Source organism: Pristiophorus japonicus, chromosome 10 (assembly GCF_044704955.1).
Source record: "Pristiophorus japonicus isolate sPriJap1 chromosome 10, sPriJap1.hap1, whole genome shotgun sequence".
Classification (NCBI taxonomy): Eukaryota; Metazoa; Chordata; class Chondrichthyes; family Pristiophoridae; genus Pristiophorus; species Pristiophorus japonicus.
The window spans coordinates 153,449,074-153,469,785 of NC_091986.1; the positions used below are offsets into that span (position 1 = coordinate 153,449,074).

Consider the following 20,712-nt stretch of genomic DNA (forward strand, 5'->3'; position numbering starts at 1 on the left):
AAAAATTATGTAAATATGTTTTGTCTCTACTTTTATTTTTGTAGTTTAAGCTTCCATGAATGCTTCTGTTGTATAGTAAATTAACTTTATGAAGTTTGTCATATGTCCTGTATAGCTGTTTGATCCTATTCACATTCTTTAGTCAAGTCATTAAGTACCTACCTGTGCTGATTTCTTAACTCCAAGGGTTTTCTGTGTGGTCACAAGTGGCCACATACGCTGGCCTAAGTTAGTTTGGAGCAACTATTAGCTGTCCAAAGTGGCTTAAATGGCCAAAACGGGCATAGGTGGCTGGTAACGCCCCCTTTTGGAAAAAAAACTTTTTAAAAATTCTAGCTAGCTCACTTACATGGCACAAATTGAATGTGCAGAATGGGGATTTTTAAGATACTCCAGAAAAATCAAGTTGCTCCAAAAAAAACCGGAGCAACTCCTGGGCAAATTTGGGCCCAACGACTGGGCTGAATATGATTAAAGCTCCTTTGCGTTCTGATTATCATCATTAATATTTTCTTTTCTTCGAAAACATTTTCACATGTATTTAGAAATGCATTCTAAACCTCATAGAATTTGTGAATGTTGGCAATATTGGGGCCAAGTTTCGGCCTGAGTTGCTCCTGTTTTTTTTTTGGAGCAACTGGTTTAGAATGGAGTATCTTAGAAATTGCAATTCTCGGCATTTAGTTTGCTCCAGTTCTAGTCAGTTAGAACAGTTTCAGTTTGGAACAGATTTTTTTTTCAAAAGGGGGCGTGTCCGGCCACTTACGCCCATTTTGAAAGTTTAGGCAGTGAAAATATACTCCAAACTAACTTAGAATGGAGTAAGTGTAGATTTTTGTACGCTCATAAAAATCTTGTCTACACTTAGAAAATCAGGCGTAGGTTACAAATCGGGCGTAGGGAACGGGGAGGGAGGGGTTTAAAGGGAAGTTTACAAACATTAAACACTTCAGTTTTACAAATAAAGAGCCATCATCAAGAATAAATGATAAATACATCAATAAATCAACTAATAAATCAATCAAAAAAAATTTAAAAATCAATAAATAAAACATTTTCTACTTACCGACTGCAGCACCGGGAGTCCTCCAACAGCGTGCTGGGACGGTCTCCTCCCCCCCCCCCCCCCCCCAGTGTGTCTCTGTCAGTGTCTCTATCTCTGTCGGTCTGTGTGTGTGTCTCTCACTCTCTGTCTGTCAGTGTCTGTGTTTCTGACAGCGAGGGGAGGGGGAGAAGTGGTGTGGGGGGGGGAGAGGAGGAAGGGGAGGGGAGGGGAGGGAGAGAGAGAAGGAGGCTGAACGGCCGGGCCCAAGACTTCGGGCTGGATTTACAGGTAAGTGGCGTCAGGTCTTGGGTCCTGGGGGGGGGCGGTCGCGGAGATTGGGGGGGGGGGAGAAAGAGAGTCGCGGAGATCGGGGAGGGGGGGGGGAAGAGAGTCGTGGGGGGGGGGGAAGAAAGAGAGTCGCGGAGGTAGTGGGGGGGGAGGGGAAAGAGAGTCGCGGAGATCGGGGGGGGGGGAAGAGAGTCGTGGGGGGGGGAAGAAAGAGAGTCGCGGAGGTCGTGGGGGGGGGGAGGGGAAAGAGAGTCGCGGAGGTCGTGGGGGGGGGAGGGGAAAGAGTCGCGGAGGTCGTGGGGGGGGGAGGGGAAAGAGTCGCGGAGGTCGTGGGGGGGGGGAGGGGAAAGAGTAGCGGAGGTCGTGGGGGGGGAGGGGAAAGAGTCGTGGGGGGGGAGGGGAAAGAGTCGCGGAGGTCGTGGGGGGGGAGGGGAAAGAGTCGCGGTCGTGGGGGGGGAGGGGAAAGAGAGCCGCGGAGGTCGTGGGGGGGGAGGGGAAAGAGCCGCGGAGGTCGTGGGGGGGAGGGGAAAGAGAGCCGCGGAGGTCGTGGGGGGGGAGGGGAAAGAGAGCCGCGGAGGTCGTGGGGGGGGAGGGGAAAGAGAGCCGCGGAGGTCGTGGGGGGGGAGGGGAAAGAGAGTCGCGGAGGTCGTGGGGGGTGAGGGGAAAGAGGGTCGTGGGGGGGAGGAAGAGGGTCGCGGAGGTCGTGGGGGGGAGGAAGAGGGTCGTGGGGGGGAGGAAGAGGGTCGTGGGGGGGAGGAAGAGGGTCGTGGGGGGGAGGAAGAGGGTCGCGGAGGTCGTGGGGGGGAGGAAGAGGGTCGCGGAGGTCGTGGGGGGGAGGAAGAGGGTCGCGGAGGTCGTGGGGGGGAGGAAGAGGGTCGCGGAGGTCGTGGGGGGGAGGAAGAGGGTCGCGGAGGTCGTGGGGGGGAGGAAGAGGGTCGCGGAGGTCGTGGGGGGGAGGAAGAGGGTCGCGGAGGTCGTGGGGGGGAGGAAGAGGGTCGCGGAGGTCGTGGGGGGGAGGAAGAGGGTCGCGGAGGTCGTGGGGGGGAGGAAGAGGGTCGCGGAGGTCGTGGGGGGGAGGAAGAGAGTCACGGAGGTCGGGTGGGGGGGGGGAAGTAGCGGAGGTCGAGTCGCCGGGGGGGAGGAGGAGGTCGGGTCACCGGGGGGGGTGGGGGGCGGAGTTGGGGGAGCGGAGGTCCGGGTGGGGGGAGCGAGAATCAGGTCGGGGCGGATGGGAGGTGAGCCTTATCCACGCAGCTGCGTGCTTCGGGCCCCTCCCACAGTTTTGGGCGCCTGGAGCTACTGCACATGCGCGCCCACTGTCGCGCGCATGTGCAGAGGTCCCAGCACTGTTTTCAGCGCAGGGACCTGGCTCCACCCCCCACAGCTCGTGCTGCGCCGCGCCCAGCTCCAGAGGACCTGCAGAGAGCGGAGAATAGGTGAGGTTTTTTTAGGCGCGAAAAACGGGCGTCCAGGTCCGGGCTGCGCCGTTTTAGGTGCGCCCCTAAACTTGGGCCCATTGTGTACAGTGTTTCTAACTCAAAGATGTCAGCATATCCACAGACTAAAATTCAAACCCCATGCATTACAAATTCAAACTTGTCAAAATTCTCATCATATCTTCATCCAAGATATTTTAACTATGGGGTTTTGTATGAATATGTGCATGTTTTGTTTTGGTTGTCGGTCTCAGTCTTGAAAACTTCAGTTGACCAGTCCTTTTGGAGGGGAGTGGGGGGGGGGGGGGGAGGGGGAGGGGGAGAAAGAGTTTCAGCTTTCCACTACCCTTGTGAAAATATATTTCCTGATTTCACTCCTACATGGCCCAGCTCGAATTTTAAGATTATGCCGCCGCCTTCTAGATTTTGTCACTTTTTATCTCTCAATCCAATCTTCCCTCTTTTTTAATTTATCTTTCTGTTGCTGATTTGAATCTAATTCACCCTCCTTCTCCGTCATTCCTCTGTTTCTTTCTCAATCCTTAAATCTCACAGGTTAAGGAGATTGTTGGTCCCATCGTTCACCAAGGTCCCAGATGCCCCGCTGCCCTCGCTGTGCCGTTATCAGCTTGCACTTCCAGCAATTTACAGCGCAAAAACATTTCAAGCTGAAGGAAAAAGTCGCATAACTAACGGTGCTCGCTGCAAGATGACCCACACAAGCAATCATTCTTATGGGACATTGAAAAGAGGAGCTCGAAAAATTATGCCTGTCTTCGATTAGAACTTATCTTGCTGTCTACAGCAAATTACACTTGCCTGGAGTGAAGTTCCATTAAAATTAAAACTTTGTACATAAAATCCTAAAAAAAAATTAGGTTTGTTATTTCACACGAACATACAAACCATGATGGGCAGGTAAAGACCCTCTGGTCCATCAAGCCTGTCCCACACAATTGCAATACCTTGTGTATCACAACATATACACCCCACTCCACCCAAAACCATGTGATCTCCTTGGGAGAGGCAAAAAAAACAGATTTAAAAAACCCAGGCCAAATTTGGGGGCCAAACAATTGGGAATTTCCTCTCCGACCCACTAGTCCAGGAGATCACACTAGCCCAGAAATCCCTATAGTACCTACCTTCTGTAAGAAGAGATCTCCGCCCCAGCCAGAATCAAATCCAGCTTTCGCTTGAAGGAATTCAGCGAGTCCGCGTCCACCACATGAGACGAAAGCCTGTTCCAGAGGTCCACTATTCTCTGGGGAAGGAACCATCTCCTGACATCTAACCTAGATCTAGCCTTGTACAACTTAAATTTGTGGCCCCTCATCTTGCCGAATCTATTTAATAGAAATAAACTATCAGCTGGAACAAAATTTATTCCCATCAATTGTCCTATGGATACACCCCAACATCCTATTTGCTCTAGCTATTGCTACACGGCCTTGTACCTTTAAGGATGTATGCACTAGAATGCCCAAATCTCTTTCTATCTCCACCATCTTGAATGCCTTTCTCTGAAGGTTGTATGAATGTAGAGCATTTGCCCCGCCCACACGCATAACACCACTTAACTAAGTTATACATCATCTTCCAGTCTTGAGCCTAATCTCCCAACACATTAAGATCTGCCTGAAACAGATGAGCGTCATCTACACACGCACGGATCCTGGTATCACTGCAAATTTGCAGATTGTGCCCCCAACACCTACATCCAGATCATTTAATAAAGAGCAATGGTCCCAACACTGATCCCTGAGGGACACCACCAGTGACTGGTCCCCAAACTGATCCAAATCCATCTATAACTACAATTTGCCTACACCCTGCCAGCCAGTTCTCAATGGAGCTCAATATATTACCACTAATACCAGAGGTTTAGATCTTATAGAAAAGCCTCTTGTGAGGTACCTTATCAAATGTAAGTAGACAATGTCTACTGGATTTCCCTCAACCAACAACTTTGTAACTTCTTCAAAAAATGCAATTAGGTTTGTGAGACAACCTTTTTATGAAGCAATGTTGGATATTAAGGGAATGAAGGTATATATGGATAGAGCAGGAAAGTGGAGTTGAGGTAGAAGATCAGCCATGATCTCATCGAATAGTGGAGCAGGCTCGAGAGGCCAAATGGCCTGCTCCTGCTCCTCATTCTTATGTCCCTAGTATGTCTCTTTCTATCCCCAAGTATTCATATATTGCATCCCTAGTGATTCATTCAAGCATCTTGCCTAGTGGTGATAAACTAATGGACCAATAGTTACTTAGATCTGTTGTCACCTTTTTTAAAGTTGGGGGGACTACATTATCCTCCTTCCAGTCTATAGGAACCATTCCAGAGTGCAGTGAGCTTTTAAAAATACAGGCTAGGGGCTCGCACAGCACATGCCCCATCTTCCGGTGGGTCGTCATCATCATCATCATCTGGCCCGGCTGCTCTATCTATTTTCAAGTTCTTAATTCTTTCTAAAACCTTATGTTCATTATGTTAATCCTAGTAATATCTGTGGCAACAGAAGTGAGGCATATCAAGAACATTACCTCTAATAGAGAATATGCTCCATTACCCTCCACCACCCTAGCCCCTCCCTTATGGGGACAATTCTGATTAATTTGTTGGGGTTAAAACAAATATTCTTGTATATTAAATTATCTAATGTTTAGTTGAGGACCTCACGGTATATACTTCCACTTTGTAGAAAAGTGCTTCAGGCTCAGCATAGAGCGTATACATTGCTAAAATAATTTTCTCCCATTTGGCTTCACGTCAGCCCTTGTAATGTTCAGAGTGCTTATCTGTAATGCAATTTTTTCTCTGACTACATCACCTTTATATCCACCCTTGTAACGTTCCCTCGCGAAGAAAAACATATTGAGAGGACCACATGCTGGCACCAGCCCTACCTGGAAGGCTGCTCTCATATTTGGGCCTATTCCCCACTTTAAAAGAATTCATGCACATGCATCTTCCACCATTTTAAAATGAGTTCATCAGTCACCTGAGTACTCATTTTTAGCGTGGAAGCAAGTCACCCTCGACCCCGAGGGACTGCCTATGATGCTGATAGCCTAGCCCGAACTATTGACTCTGAAGAGGGCAGTTTGGCTAGTTTTCAACTTTGCTTTTGTTCTTCAACTGAGTTTATTCAACCGCTAACAAATTTGAAGGTATAAATAGGGGAGGGGAAAGAGAAGACATCTTCTGGTGATTATTTGCCTTCTATCACAATATTCAGGAACCATTCCTTTAGACTGGAAGCTTGCACATCACTCCTCCTATTTAAGAAAGGAGAGAGTGGGAAACCAAGTAATTATAGACCAGTTACCCAAATATGTTGTTGTTATAAAATTGCTAGAGTCTAATTAATGTGGAGTGACTGAACACAGTGAACATTTTCAGCTGATCAGATAGAGCCAGCATGGATTTATAAAGAGTAGGTCTTGCCCGACAAACCTGATTGACTTTTTTGAAGTAGTGGACAAAGGAATGCCTATGGATGTTATTTATATAGACCTCCAGAAGGCATTTGCTAAAGTCCCCCATAAGAGATTGTTAGCTAAAGTTGAAGTTCATGGAATTGAAGGCAAACTATTAACCTGGTTAGGAAACTGGCTGAGTGACAAAAGACAGAGAGTAGGGATAATAGTCAGATACTCTTAACTGGCAGGATGTGACTAGTGGTGTCCCACAGGGATCTATGTTGGGGCCTCAACTATTCACTGTATTTATAAACGACTTGGCCAACGGGATAGAGAGCCACATACCCAAGGCTGCCGAAGACACAAAGATAGGTGGCATTGTAGGCAGAGTAGATGGAAGCATAAAATGACGAGATATTAACAGATGAAGTGAATGGGCAAAACTATTGCAAATGGATTTCAATGTAGGCAAGTGTGAGGTCATCCAATTTGGACCTAAAAAGGATCAGAGTACTTTCTAAATGGTGAAAAGCTAGAAGAAGTGGAGGTCCAAAGAGACTTGTGGGGGGGGGGGGGGATCATTAAAATATTATGGACAGATACAAAAAAGATAATCAAAATATAAAGTTGGGTCACAGATAAGCCACAATCTCATTAAATTGTGAAACAGGCTCGAGGTGCTACATTGCCTACTCCTGTTCCTATGATTGTGGTTATTTTTATGGTTAAAAACCCATCAAAACATGCTGTCAAATTAATTGTTGTAATTTTTTTACTGTAAGTTAAAACCACTATTAATGAGACTTCAAATTATTAATGGCAAGCTTTTTGTCTTATGGGCCACTTAAGTGTGCCGTGAACATTCATGAAACAAATGTAAAGTCTAAATAAGTGTTACCATTAATTTGCGTGTACTTCAAGCTGTGGATACTAATCAATAGATGTCGGTGTTTTGATCTAGACTTTATCTACCAGTGAGGCCACAACTCCAAGAAAAGCCCTTTCCAAACCTTCAGACCCAAAAAATTCAAACAGGACAAACCAGCGAGTAAGAATTATATGTGGATGTAGTTTAAACTCTCCTATTAATCGTTATCCTAGTGAAAAAACACATTTAGAAAAGCTTACATCTGTAAACATGCAGGCCTTCCCATTAATTGATCTTTTCCATTCCACTATTAAAGTATTTGCATAATCTAAATGTAATTTTTTTTCTAGTTATTGGTTCAAATAATGTAATTGTAAGAAAAATACTGCTCTCCCCTTTGTGCTTTTGATCTGAATCTCGTTCTTCTACGGTTTCATTTCCTATTTAGTTAAATTGATACTGGTTTGTCCTGGCCACAAATGTAAAAGTCAGCCCACCCCATCCCCACCAATTAAGGTATTTATATTTATATTTATATTCACTGCCTATTTTCATGTTTATAAATCAAATTTCTACAGTATATTTTCTGCTATTCTTGATCTTAAAAACAATGTTGAGCACCTTGGATTCTTGGAATGTGATTTTAAATGTTTAGCGCTTAGAAAATATTGTTTTTTGTAGAAAAAACACATGCTCTAATGTTTAATAATTTTGTGATATACAAATACATTAATGCTTTATTTCTGCTGTCCAAGTGGACATAGAGAAAAAAAATGTCTTCATTCATGAATAAAATTTCACTTATTCAAGCTAGGTGGACATGGCTGCATTTCGAATCCAATCAATAAGTTCGTTTGCAAATCAAGACATTGCTTAACCTTAAATCTTTGAGATAAAACTACATACAAGTAATTCTTACTAGTATAGAAATAACTTGACATTCTTTCTTTCTTTAATGCAGCTGGTACTTGAGACATGAATGTTGGGAATAATGAAGGAGCTGTAGATATGAGTTCAGCGAAAGAAGACAATTACATTGAACAACAAAAATACTTCAAAATTGGAGGAGGAGTACATGGTGATCTTAATATGTCAACTGCAGTCTCGAATGCAGCTGCAGCCTTTGATGGCTCTCAAAGTTTGAGCAATCTTCTCAAAACTAACTCTGATAACTCCCGCTGGAAACCTGTAGAAAGCAGCATAACTTGTTCCCAGAATGAGAAGGATGATGAGGAGGATGACGATGATGTTGTTTTCATTGAACCTTCCTTTTCTGCCAATTATCCCGCAACCACACAAGTAAATAAAACCAATGCCTCGCTTGCAGCATTTCAAAATCCAGAATCCATAGGAAGTGAAATAAATATATCATTGCCACCAATAGGAAAAGATTTTGTGTCTCCGGTGGAGCCCATCATAATTGATGATGAGGAAGAAGGAAACCCCGAGCCAGGAAAAGTTGCCAGCTTTGCCACATCTGGAAGATGTGAGGAAAGAAATGGATTCAGTGAACCAACTGAAATGGATTTTTCATCACCTGACTTGGGCAGCCAAAAAGTTGATTTCCATAATATCGAAGTGCAGTACGTAGATAATCAGAGTTTATTTTGTACTCCAAATTTGGAGAATAACAATTTAAATTGGGATGGTAGAACAGGAATAAAGAAAGTTGACTTGAATGAATGCCACCCTTTACAACCAACTTTGCTTTCAGACCCCAGGAGAGGTACTATTTTGTCAACAAATGGAGGAGAAGCATTAAATCATGGTGTAAATACTGAACCAGACTCTGAGATACAGATAACCTGTGTCACCACATTGGATGCCACTTCAAAGCCAGTCATAAATGAACCACCAACACAACGTTCTGGGGGAATGGATTTAGATTTAATGATTTGCAATGTAACGTCCCTTCAAGATCAGAAATTTGAAGGTGTAGATGAGGGAACTCAGAAAGAAGCTTTTCAAATTGGCATGGGAGCTTCTAACTCCGATAATATGGATGGTGCTGGAGATGGATTACTGAATGGAGAATCTGTGCTTTTGACATCTCAACACAAACTTGGTGAGTACTTTGCAAAATAAATGTGTATTCACAAGTGAGTAAATCACTACTACATGAATCTGTAACCACCAGTTATTAGCAGTTGATGACTGAAGATGCTTAGGTCATGTTAAAAAAAATCACAATGAATAGTTTATTTTCCTGTGCTAATGCACATGGGAAGTCCAAACCAAATAGAATATTCAAGACAAGCCAGGTGAGCGGGCAGGATTTATTGTACCTCTAGGGGTGTGTGGATAGGTAGCGGAGCGGGACAATGAGATGGTGGGATGGGAATAGAGGAGGAAATGGTTGGGGAAAGTGGGGTTTCAATAACCAGAGTAGGGGAAGGGAAGGTGTTTAGTGCAGGGAGGGGGTTGCTAAAATGCTACTCGATTGTACCCAGAATGTTGATCTGTGAGGGTTGGGGAAATGCCTGGAACGTTGATCATTCGCAGCTGAAAGAAGGGGGGGAAACTACCTAAGATGTTCAGTAGGGCATGGGGTAAGCCTGAAACAATTGTCATTGTCATGGTGGAAGGATAGGAGGCTGTTGGGGACTCTGGGGAATAATGAGTGTAGATTTCATGAGCCTATTAATAGCTGAGCAGTGGAGGCCAAGATTGGAATTCGGTATGAATCCAATGAGAACGGGGCAGGTGAGAGAAGTTGTTGTATGTCTTACTCCATTTTGAGCAAGTGTGTAGGGGGAGTTGGCTTACACAGGACCTGGTAGTGAGTGGAAGCAGTTGGCTATGTGTGGGTTTGTAATTTTAGTGAGATTCCACTAAGAAAGCCAGGAAGGGAAGTTCCAGTCAATGGAGGGTTTATGGTCTCAAGTTTCGGCCTGAGTTGCTATTTTTTTGGAGCAACTAGTTTAGAATGGAACATCTTAGAAATTGCAATTCTTGGCATTTAGTTTGCTCCAGTTCTAGTGAGTTAGAATAGTTCCATTTTAGAACAGGTTTTTTTTCAAAAGGGAGCATGTCCGGCCACTTACGCCTGTTTTGCAAGTTTAGGCACTGAAAACTTACTCCAAACTAACTTAGAATGGAGTAAGTGTAGATTTTTGTACGCTCAGAAAAACCTTGCCTACACTTATAAATCAAGCGTAGGGAACACGAGGAGGGGGGGGGGGAAGGGGGGTTTACAAACAGTAAACACTTCACTTTTACAAATAAAGAGCCATCATCAATAATAAATGCTAAATAAATCAATCCAAAAAAAATGTAAAAATAAAAAATCAATCAATCAACAAAAAATTAAGTTTCTACTCACCGACTGCCATGTGGGAGAAAGGAGGGGGTGGGGGAGGGGAGAGGAGGAGGAGGGAGGGGTGAAGAGAGGGGGCTGAACGGGGGGGGGGGGGGGAGGGAGGGGGGCTGAATGGGCCCCGCTGCCGGGCTCCCATGGCGGACTTCGGGCCGGGCCCGCCCCCAGCGAGAGGCTGGGCAGGCGGGCCCCGTCGACGCCGGTTCCCACGGGGTACTTCGGGCGGGGCCCACCCCCAGCGAGAGGCCGGGCGGGCGTGCCCCAACGACGTCGACGACATGGGAGGGGGGAGGAGGGGGAACGGCTGAACGGGGGGGGGGGGGGGGGTGTGGCGGGAGCTGGACGGTAGGGAGGGGGGCCCCCCGAGTCTGATCTTCGCCGCCCCGGTGAGCCCATTCGGCCAGGGCTAGGGGCGCCCTCCAACGCAGCCTCGGGGGCCTGGAGCCACTGCACATGTGTGCACACTCTAGCGCGCATGTGCAGAGGTCCCGGCACTGTTTTCAGCGCCGGGACCTGGTTCCGCCCCCCCACGCGTTCTGCTGTGCTGCGCCAAGGGCCTGGATCGACCGGACGGAGGGGAGAATACCAAGGTAAATAATAGGCGCCGTTTCTGTTCTAAAAAGTCAGTTCTAACCCTGGGGGCAAACTTGGGCCCTATGAGTGGGTCACTGGTAGAGCTACTTATTGGTGAAGGGCTAAACACTTTGGTCTGGAGAGGAAGTTGGGCTGCTGATTGCTCTGGGAAGGAGTGTTCCACTGAGGGTATTTGTGAGGACAGTAAAATATTTTTTTAAATTTTAATTTCACTATTTCAAACTTGCCTGGCTTACTTTTCTGTACCATCATGGCTGCTGGCAAAGGCAATCTTAGGCTACTCTGCAGTGATAATATAAGAAATAGGAGCAGGAGTAGGCCATTTGGCCCCTCAAGCCTGTTCCGCCATTCAATAAGATCATGGCTGATCTGATCATGGACTCGGCTCCACTTCCCTGCCCACTCCCCATAACCCTTTATTGCCTTATCGCTCAAAAATCTATCTGTCTCCGCCTTAAATATATTCAATGACCCAGCCTCCATAGCTCTCTGGGGCAGAGAATTCCATAGATTTACAACCCTCTGAGAGAAGAAATTCCTCCTCCTCTCAGTTTTAAATGGGTGGCCCCTTATTCTGAGACTATATCCCCTAGTTTTAGTTTCCCTTTGAGTTGAAATATCTTCTGCATCATGTTGAGCCCCCTCATTATCTTATAAGTTTCAATAAGTTCACCTCATTCTTCTAAACTCCAATGTGTATAGGCCCAATCTACTTAACCTATCCTCGTAAGTCAACACCCTCATCTCTGGAATCAACCGAGTGAATCTTCTCTGAACAGCCTCCAATGCAAATATATCCTTCCTTAAATAGGGAGACCAAAACTGTACACAGTACTCCAGGTGTGGCCTCACCAGTACCCTGTACAGTTGTAGCAGGACTTTTCAGCTTTTATACTCTATGCCCGTTGCAATAAAGGCCAACATTCCATTTGCCTTCCTGATCACTACTTGTACCTGCATACTAACTTTTTGTGTTTCATGCACCAGGACCCTCAGGTCTCTCTGTACTGCAGCACTTTGCAATTTTTCTCCATTTAAATTATAATTTGCTTTTCTATTATTTCTGCCAAAGTGGATAACCTCACATTTTCCCACATTATACTCCATCTGTCAAATTTTTGCCCACTCACTTAGCCTGTCTATGCAGATGCTTGGTGGTCAAAGCCTGCAACTGCATGCAGACTAAAATGGCTTTTCATTGTTGACCTATCCCCTTTGGCGGTTTGTCTATTGACATCATTGTGTCAGCCAATGAGTTAGCAGTTGGGCGGGACTTACAGCAAACAATTTATTTTGCGGCAAACAGCAAAGCAAGCAGGTCTATTTATAGAATTTATTTTAAAAGAGTCTGCAGCAAACAGAACCCGTGACCGAATCTGCAGCAACTTCTCCTGATAAAAGTATGGGATTTCTCCAGCAAAATGTACTCGGTGGAGGATAGTTATATAAATACAAATCGATTATTTCTCCATCAAAATGCATTGATTGGAGGATAGTTGCGTACACTATATGCGTAAAATTAATCCCAGTCACTTGCAAGCATGGTCGATGGTGGAATTATCCAATCATCTCCATTCTGGCCGGAAATAGTGGTGTCGCTATATGCAGCCATTATTTGACGCCTATTAATTTAGTAGCTAATGTTATAAGAACATAAGAAATAGGAGCAGGAGTAGGCCATATGGCCCCTCGAGCCTGCTCTGCCATTTAATGCGATCATGGATGATCCGATCATGGACTCTGTTCCACTTCCCTACCCGCTCAGTTCCACTTCCCTGCCCACTCCCCATAACCCCTTATTCCCGTATCGTTTAAGAAAACTGTCTATTTGTGTCTTAAATTTATTCAGTGTCCCAGCTTCCACAGCTCTCTGAGGCAGCAAATTCCACAGATTCACAACCCTCAGAGAAGAAATTTCTCTTCATCTCAGTTTTAAATGGGCGACCCCTTATTCTAAGATCATGCCCTCTAGTTCTAGTCTTCCCCCATCAGTGGAAACATCCTCTCTGCATCTACCTTGCCAAGCCCCCTCATAATCTTATACGTTTTGATAAGATCACACCTCATTCTTCTGACATTTGACATTTAACACTGATAATGCCTATGCCACGTAAACACATTTTATAATGAATTTTCCCATAGATGGAGCCTGGTGGTGCGTTTTCAATTTTAGTTCAAATTGAATGCTGCAACCCACGCACTATTTTTAATGTCTAATAGATTTTTGTTAAATAGCAAATCTGAGCAATTTGGAATGCAGAGAAGTAGGGTTGGTTGGAGGAAAGAAATATTGTGGCAGTAATGCCAAGGAGCTGGGGTACAGCAAGCTGAGGTACTATAGGGCTACATTATAAATTTGGGCATAAGAATTTATATTGAAAAAAGTGTCTCAATGCAGGCATGACCATGGGAAGTAAGCGTTTGTAGACAAATATGTGCAGATGTTAAAATCTTTCTTTTAGCTCTCCTGTGGTATTTCTCACAGAGAGAGGATCTGCTGTTAGCAACATTTGAGGCATAACATTGGGGTCCCAGCTTTACAATTACTTAAATCAATGTAAATATATAAATCCAAGTCTGTCTTTCTTTCTTTAAATACATTTGGAGGTAGTCCTGACCTTTGATTGCACTGGAGGGTGGTCCTGGATTTTGGTTGAAGAATGGACCTGGAGTTTGGCAGAACTGGCTTGGGTGCCCTTTGATCTGGCATCACTGTGAAGGGGGAAGCTATAATGTAGGCTTAAACTTCAGTGAAATACTGAGAAAGTGCTGTCATGTCCTATAAACAGATTATCTAGTTGATTAAATTGCAGCAAATTATTGACCTGGTTAGGAAATTGGCTGAGTGGCAGGAGACAGAGAATAGGGATAATGGATAAATGCTCTAATTGCCAGGATGTGACTAGTGGTCCTGCAAGGATCTATGTTGGGGCCTCAACTATTCACTGTTTATAATCGACTTGGATGATGGCACAGAAAGGCATATATCCAAGTTTACTAATAACACAAAGATAGGCGGCATTGTAAGCAGTGTAGATGGAAGCATAACACTACAAAGGGATAACGATAGATTAAGTGAATGGGAAAGACTGGCAAGTAGATTTCAATGTAGGCAAATGTGAGGTCATCTGCTTTGGACCCAAAAAGGATAGAGCAGGGTCCTTCTAAATGGTGAAAAGCTGGAAACAGTTGTTGAGATTAACTTATCTCCAGTCTTTCAAATCATCAGGATCGAGTGCAAACCAATATGGTGGCTATATTCTGTTTAATCGGAGTTTAGGACGGAATGTAACCCACTAGTTCTACAGCAAAAACATACGATAGTGACAAGTAGCTAGTATCGGACTCAATCAGGCTGGCATGCACAAACAACTCTCATTCCTGTGTCTCCCTGAACTGGCCAAGAGTGTTAGACTGAAGTCAGCATCAATCCACCCTCGGGAGTCCTTTCTGAACAGCCCAGGAGTGTTGGACCAAAATCCGCATGGATCCACCCTCCGGAGATCTGCACTTTATTGTCTTCCTTTTATTTTTTTTAGGGGTGGGCATGGGGTAGAATATGGACAGGACTATTTAACCTATCAAGGTTTCCCTTAAAACAAGATGCCCTATGGCATTTCGAGTTCTTTGTCCAAACTTGTAGAAGATGGCCTTCCCGCAAGGGGTTCTGTCATTCCCTTTACATTTCTTTCTTGTTCATACATTTTGAAGGCCAATCCATCTGAATTCCTATGATCTCATCCATCCTGTCTTCCCTGGTGCAGCTAGTGCATGTACCAGGCACACCCTTGGGCGATTTAATCAGAAGTCCAAGCTAGAGCTGTCTTACTCAACCAGCTGCCATCCAAACTATCTCCCCTTAATCTAACAGACTATTTCATCCTGAGATGATACCTTAACTCTCATAAATTCCTTCTTTTCTCTGTCCTATATACCAATTAAATTATACATTTCTTCGCATGCAGTTCTGTTAAACGATCTCCAATTCCTACCGTAGCATTACAATATGGTTATTAGTAATAATGGAAGAAACCTAGGTTGCGCCTTAGTTGGCCAAATTAAAGATACATTAAACAGTCAAAATCCTAACGTAGTTAGACAGTTAACCTGGGAGACAAGGCCATATATGGGGCCTCTGTGTGGAATGTTATGCAACATCTAATCTAACTAGTCTGAAGGCACTTTGTCTCAAGCTCTAAATACAAGTTTCCAGGTAAACTTAACTTAAGCATTTCCTGTAAGATACAACTTATACATTAACCCCTTGCTTGTTTCGAGCAAAAACATACAATCATTTAAACACCGTATTATTCACATCACAGTTTCATTTGCATAACCATATATTTTTAGGTACCTCTAATTTCTAACAGTGGAGGTTCAAAGAGACTTGGGGGTTCCATGTACATAGATCATTAAAATGTCATGGACAGGTACAGAAAATAATCAAAAAGTCTACTGGAATGGTGGGCTTTATATTTAGAGGTCTAGAATACAAGGAGAACAAAGTTATGCTACAGCAATACACCATCATAATAAGCAGTCCCTCGGAATCGAGGAAGACTTGCTTCTACTCTAAAAATTACTCCTGAAGTAACTGAACAGTCCAATACGAGAACCACAGTCCCTGTCACAGGTGGGACAGATAGTCGTTGAGGGAAAGGGTGGGTGGGACTGGTTTGCCGCACGCTCCTTCCGCTGCCTGCGCTTGATCTCTGCATGCTCTCGGCGATGAGACTCTGTGCTCAGCGCCCCCCCCCCCAGATGCACTGGTCTTTGGCCAGGGACTCCCAGGTGTCAGTGGGGATGTTGCACTTTATCAGGGAGACATTGAGGGTGTCCTTGTAACGTTTCCTCTGCCCACCTTTGGCTTGTTTGCCATGAAGGAGTTCCAAGTAGAGCGCTTGCTTTAGGAGTCTTATGTCTGGCATGCAAACTATGTGGCCTGCCCAGCGGAGCTGATCAAGTGTGGTCAGTGGTTCAATGCTGGGGATGTTGGCCTGGTCGAGCACGCTAATGTTGGTGCGTCTGTTTTAGAAACATAGAAAATAGGTGCAGGAGTAGGCCATTCAGCCCTTCTAGCCTGCACCGCCATTCAATGAGTTCATGGCTGAACATGAAACTTCAGTACCCCCTTCCTGCTTTCTCGCCATACCCCTTGATCCCCCGAGTAGTAAGGACTTCATCTAACTCCCTTTTGAATATATTTAGTGAATTGGCCCCAACCACTTTCTGTGGCAGAGAATTCCACAGGTTCACCACTCTCTGGGTGAAGAAGTCTCTCCTCATCTCGGTCCTAAATGGCTTACCCCTTATCCTTAGACTGTGACCCCTGGTTCTGGACTTCCCCAACATTGGGAACATTCTTCCTGCATCTAACCTGTCTAAACCCGTCAGAATTTTAAACGTTTCGATGAGGTCCCCTCTCATTCTTCTGAACTCCAGTGAATACAAGCCCAGTTGATCCAGTCTTTCTTGATAGGTCAGTCCCACCATCCCGGGAATCAGTCTGGTGAACCTTCGCTGCACTCCCTCAATAGCAAGAATGTCCTTCCTCAAGTTAGGAGACCAAAACTGTACACAATACTCCAAGTGTGGCCTCACCAAGGCCCTGTACAACTGTAGCAACACCTCCCTGCCCCTGTACTCAAATCCCCTTGCTATGAAGGCCAACATGCCATTTGCTTTCTTAACCGCCTGCTGTACCTGCATGCCAACCTTCAATGACTGATGTACCATGACACCCAGGTCTCGTTGCACCTTCCCTTTTCCTAATCTGTACCATTCAGATAATAGTCTGTCTCTCTGTTTTTACCACCAAAGTGGATAACCTCACATTTATCCACATTATACTTCATCTGCCATGCATTTGCCCACTCACCTAACCTATCCAAGTCACTCTGCAGCCTCATAGCATCCTCCTCGCAGCTCACACTGCCACCCAACTTAGTGTCATCCGCAAATTTGGAGATACTACATTTAATCCCCTCGTCTAAATCATTAATGTACAATGTAAACAGCTGGGGCCCCAGCACAGAACCTTGTGGTAACCCACTAGTCACTGCCTACCATTCTGAAAAGTACCCATTTACTCCTACTCTTTGCTTCCTGTCTGCCAACCAGTTCTCAATCCACGTCAGCACACTATCCCCAATCCCATGTGCTTTAACTTTGCACATTAATCTCTTGTGTGGGACCTTGTCGAAAGCCTTCTGAAAGTCCAAATATACCACATCAACTGGTTCTCCTTTGTCCACTTTACTGGAAACATCCTCAAAAAATTCCAGAAGATTTGTCAAGCATGATTTCCCTTTCACAAATCCATGCTGACTTGGACCTATCATGTCACCATTTTCCAAATGCGCTGCTATGACATCCTTAATAATTGATTCCATCATTTTACCCACTACTGAGGTCAGGCTGACCGGTCTATAATTCCCTGTTTTCTCTCTTCCTCCTTTTTTAAAAAGTGGGGTTACATTGGCTACCCTCCACTCGATAGGAACTGATCCAGAGTCAATGGAATGTTGGAAAATGACTGTCAATGCATCCGCTATTTCCAAGGCCACCTCCTTAAGTACTCTGGGATACAGTCCATCAGGCCCTGGGGATTTATCGGCCTTCAATCCCATCAATTTCCCCAACACAATTTCCCGACTAATAAAGATTTCCCTCAGTTCCTCCTCCCTACTAGACCCTTTGACCCCTTTTATATCCGGAGGTTATTTGTGTCCTCCTTAGTGAATACTGAACCAAAGTACTTGTTCAATTGGTCTGCCATTTCTTTGTTCCCTGTTATGACTTCCCCTGATTCTGACTGCAGGGGACCTACGTTTGTCTTTACTAACCTTTTTCTCTTTACATATCTATAGAAACTTTTGCAATCCGCCTTAATGTTCCCTGCAAGCTTCTTCTCGTACTCCATTTTCCCTGTCCTAATCAAACCCTTTGTCCTCCTCTGCTGAGTTCTAAATTTCTCCCAGTCCCCAGGTTCACTGCTATTTCTGGCCAATTTGTATGCCACTTCCTTGGCTTTAATACTATCCCTGATTTCCCTAGATAGCCACGGTTGAGCCACCTTCCCTTTTTTATTTTTACGCCAGACAGGAATGTACAATTGTTGTAATTCATCCATGCGGTCTCTAAATGTCTGCCATTGCCCATCCACAGTCAACCCCTTAAGTATCATTCGCCAATCTATCCTAGCCAATTCACGCCTCAGACCTTCAAAGTTACCCTTCTTTAAGTTCTGGACCATGGTCTCTGAATTAACTGTATCATTCTCCATCCTAATGCAGAATTCCACTATATTATGGTCACTCTTCCCCAAGGGGCCTCGCACAATGAGATTGCTAATTAGTTCTCTCTCATTACACAACACCCAGTCTAAGATGGCCTCCCCCCTAATTGGTTCCTCGACATATTGGTCTAGAAAACCATCCCTTATGCACTCCAGGAAATCCTCCTCCACCGTATTGCTTCCAGTTTGGCTAGCCCAATCTATGTGCATATTAAAGTCACCCATTATAACTGCTGCACCTTTATTGCATGCACCCCTAATTTCCTGTTTGATGCCCTCCCCAACATCACTACTACTGTTTGGAGGTCTGTACACAACTCCCACTAACGTTTTTTGCCCTTTGGTGTTCTGCAGCTCTACCCGTATAGATTCCACATCATCCAAGCGAATGTCCTTCCTAACTATTGCATTAATCTCCTCTTTAACCAGCAATGCTACCCCACCTCCTTTTCCTTTTATTCTATCCTTCCTGAATGTTGAATATCCTTGGATGTTGAGTTCCCAGCCCTGATCATCCTGGAGCCACGTCTCCGTAATCCCAATCACATCATATTTGTTAACATCTATTTGCAGTTAATTCATCCACCTTATTGCGGGTACTCCTTGCATTAAAACACAAAGCCTTCAGGCTTGTTTTTTTAACACCCTTTGTCTTTTTAGAAATCTGCCGCACAGTGGCCCTTCCTGTTCCCCGCCCCAGGGGATTTGCAGGATCTTGCGGTGACATCATTGGTGGTATTTCTCCAGCGACTGGAGGTGTCTATTGTACATGGTCCTCGTCTCTGAGCCATACAGGAGGGCGGGTATTACTACAGCCCTGTAGACTGAGCTTGGTGACAGTTTTGAGGGGGTGATCTTCGAACACTCTTTTCCTCAGGTGGTCGAAGGCTGCACTGGCACACTGTCTGCTCTTGTTGATAAGAGGTTCCCGAGGTATGGAAAATGGTCCACGTTGTCCAGGGCCGCGCCATAGTTCTTGATGACTCGGGGGGCAGTGCTGTGCGGCGGGGACAAGTTGGTGGAGGACCTTTGTCTTGCGGATGTTTAGTGTAAGGCCCATGCTTTCGTACGCCTCGGTGAATACGTTGACTACGACTTTGAGTTCAGCCTCTTTATGAGCGCAGGCATCATCCGCGTACTGTAGCTTGACGACTGAGGTTGGGGTGGTCTTGGACCTGGCCTGGAGATGACGAAGATTGAACAGGTTCCCACTGGTTCTGTAGTTTAGTTCCACTCCAGTGGGGAGCTTGTTGAATGTGAGATGGAGCATGGCAGCGAGGAAGATTTGAGAAGAGGGTTGGCGTGATGACACAGCCTTGCCCAGGTCCGGACGTGGATTGGGTCTGTAATGGATCCGTTGGTAAGGATCACGGCCTGCATGTCGTCGTGGAGCAGGCGGAGGATGGTGACAAACTTTTGGGGGCATCCGAAACGGAGGAGGATGCTCCATAGACCCTCGTGGTTGACAGTGTCAAGGGCCTTTGTAAGGTTGAAGAAGGCCATGTATAAGGGCTGGTGCTGTTCCCTGCATTTTTCTTGCAGCTTTCGTGCTGTAAAAATCATGTCCGTTGTGCCCCGTAGGGGACGAAATCCGCACTGTGACTCCAGGAGGAGCTCCTCAGCCACAGGGAGAAGACGGTTGAGGAGGAACCTAGTGATGACTTTCCCAGTGGCTGATAGCAGGGAGATTCCCCTGTCGTAGCCGCAGTCGGACTTATCCCCTTTTTTAAAGATGGTCACGATCACTGCATCTCTGAGATCTCCCGGCATGCTTTCCCCTCTCCAGATGAGAGAGATGAGGTCATGCATTCGCGCCAACAGTGCCTCTCTGCCACACTTCACTGCCCCAGCGGGGATTCCATCCGCTCCCGTAGCCTTGTTCTTAAGCTGTCTTATGGCTTTTTCTACCTCGTGCAGGACTGGGATCTTACTGAGGTGGTGGCGGGTAGCATGCTGCGGGATGGAGTCGAGGAGACATGAGTCAAAGGCAGAGTCTCGATTTGAGGAGGTCGTCGAAGTGCTCCTTCCAGCGGGCCCTGACTGCCTCGATATCCTTGATGAGTGTTTACCCATTCTTGGCCAGCAGTGGGGTGGGACCTTGGGTGTTTGGGCCATAGGTGCCCTTGACTGCGGTGAAGGATCCTCGCACATCATGGCTGTCGGCCAGCTGCTCTATCTCCTGTGCTTTCTCCATCCCACCTGTTCTTTAGGTCCCGAGTTTTTTGTTGGACCTTGGCCATAAGCCCTCTGTAATGCTGCTTTGCTGCTCCCGAGTTGGGTTGTTTAGGGCTCAGAAATGCCTTGCACTTGCAATCTATTAGCTCTTGGATCTCCTGGTCATTCTCATCAAACCAGTCCTGGTGTTTCCTGTTTGAGTGACCGGGCATCTCTTCGCAGGCACTGGTTATGGAGGTCCGGAGGCCAGACCAAGCGCTCTGGGCA

At 45.7% G+C, this 20,712-nt stretch overlaps 1 protein-coding gene across 2 annotated transcripts in view; it reads left to right on the plus strand.

Moving 5' to 3' along the window:
• The window catches only part of zmym2 (zinc finger, MYM-type 2), a 172,936-nt gene that overhangs the window by 22,405 nt on the left and 129,819 nt on the right, over positions 1 to 20,712 (plus strand). For both annotated transcript variants that reach the window (XM_070892189.1, XM_070892190.1), the window contains exon 2: positions 8,025 to 9,128. In XM_070892189.1, the coding sequence (XP_070748290.1) occupies positions 8,039 to 9,128 (1,090 nt within the window). In that variant the 5' untranslated portion in view covers positions 8,025 to 8,038. The remainder of the gene's footprint in view (positions 1 to 8,024; positions 9,129 to 20,712) is intronic.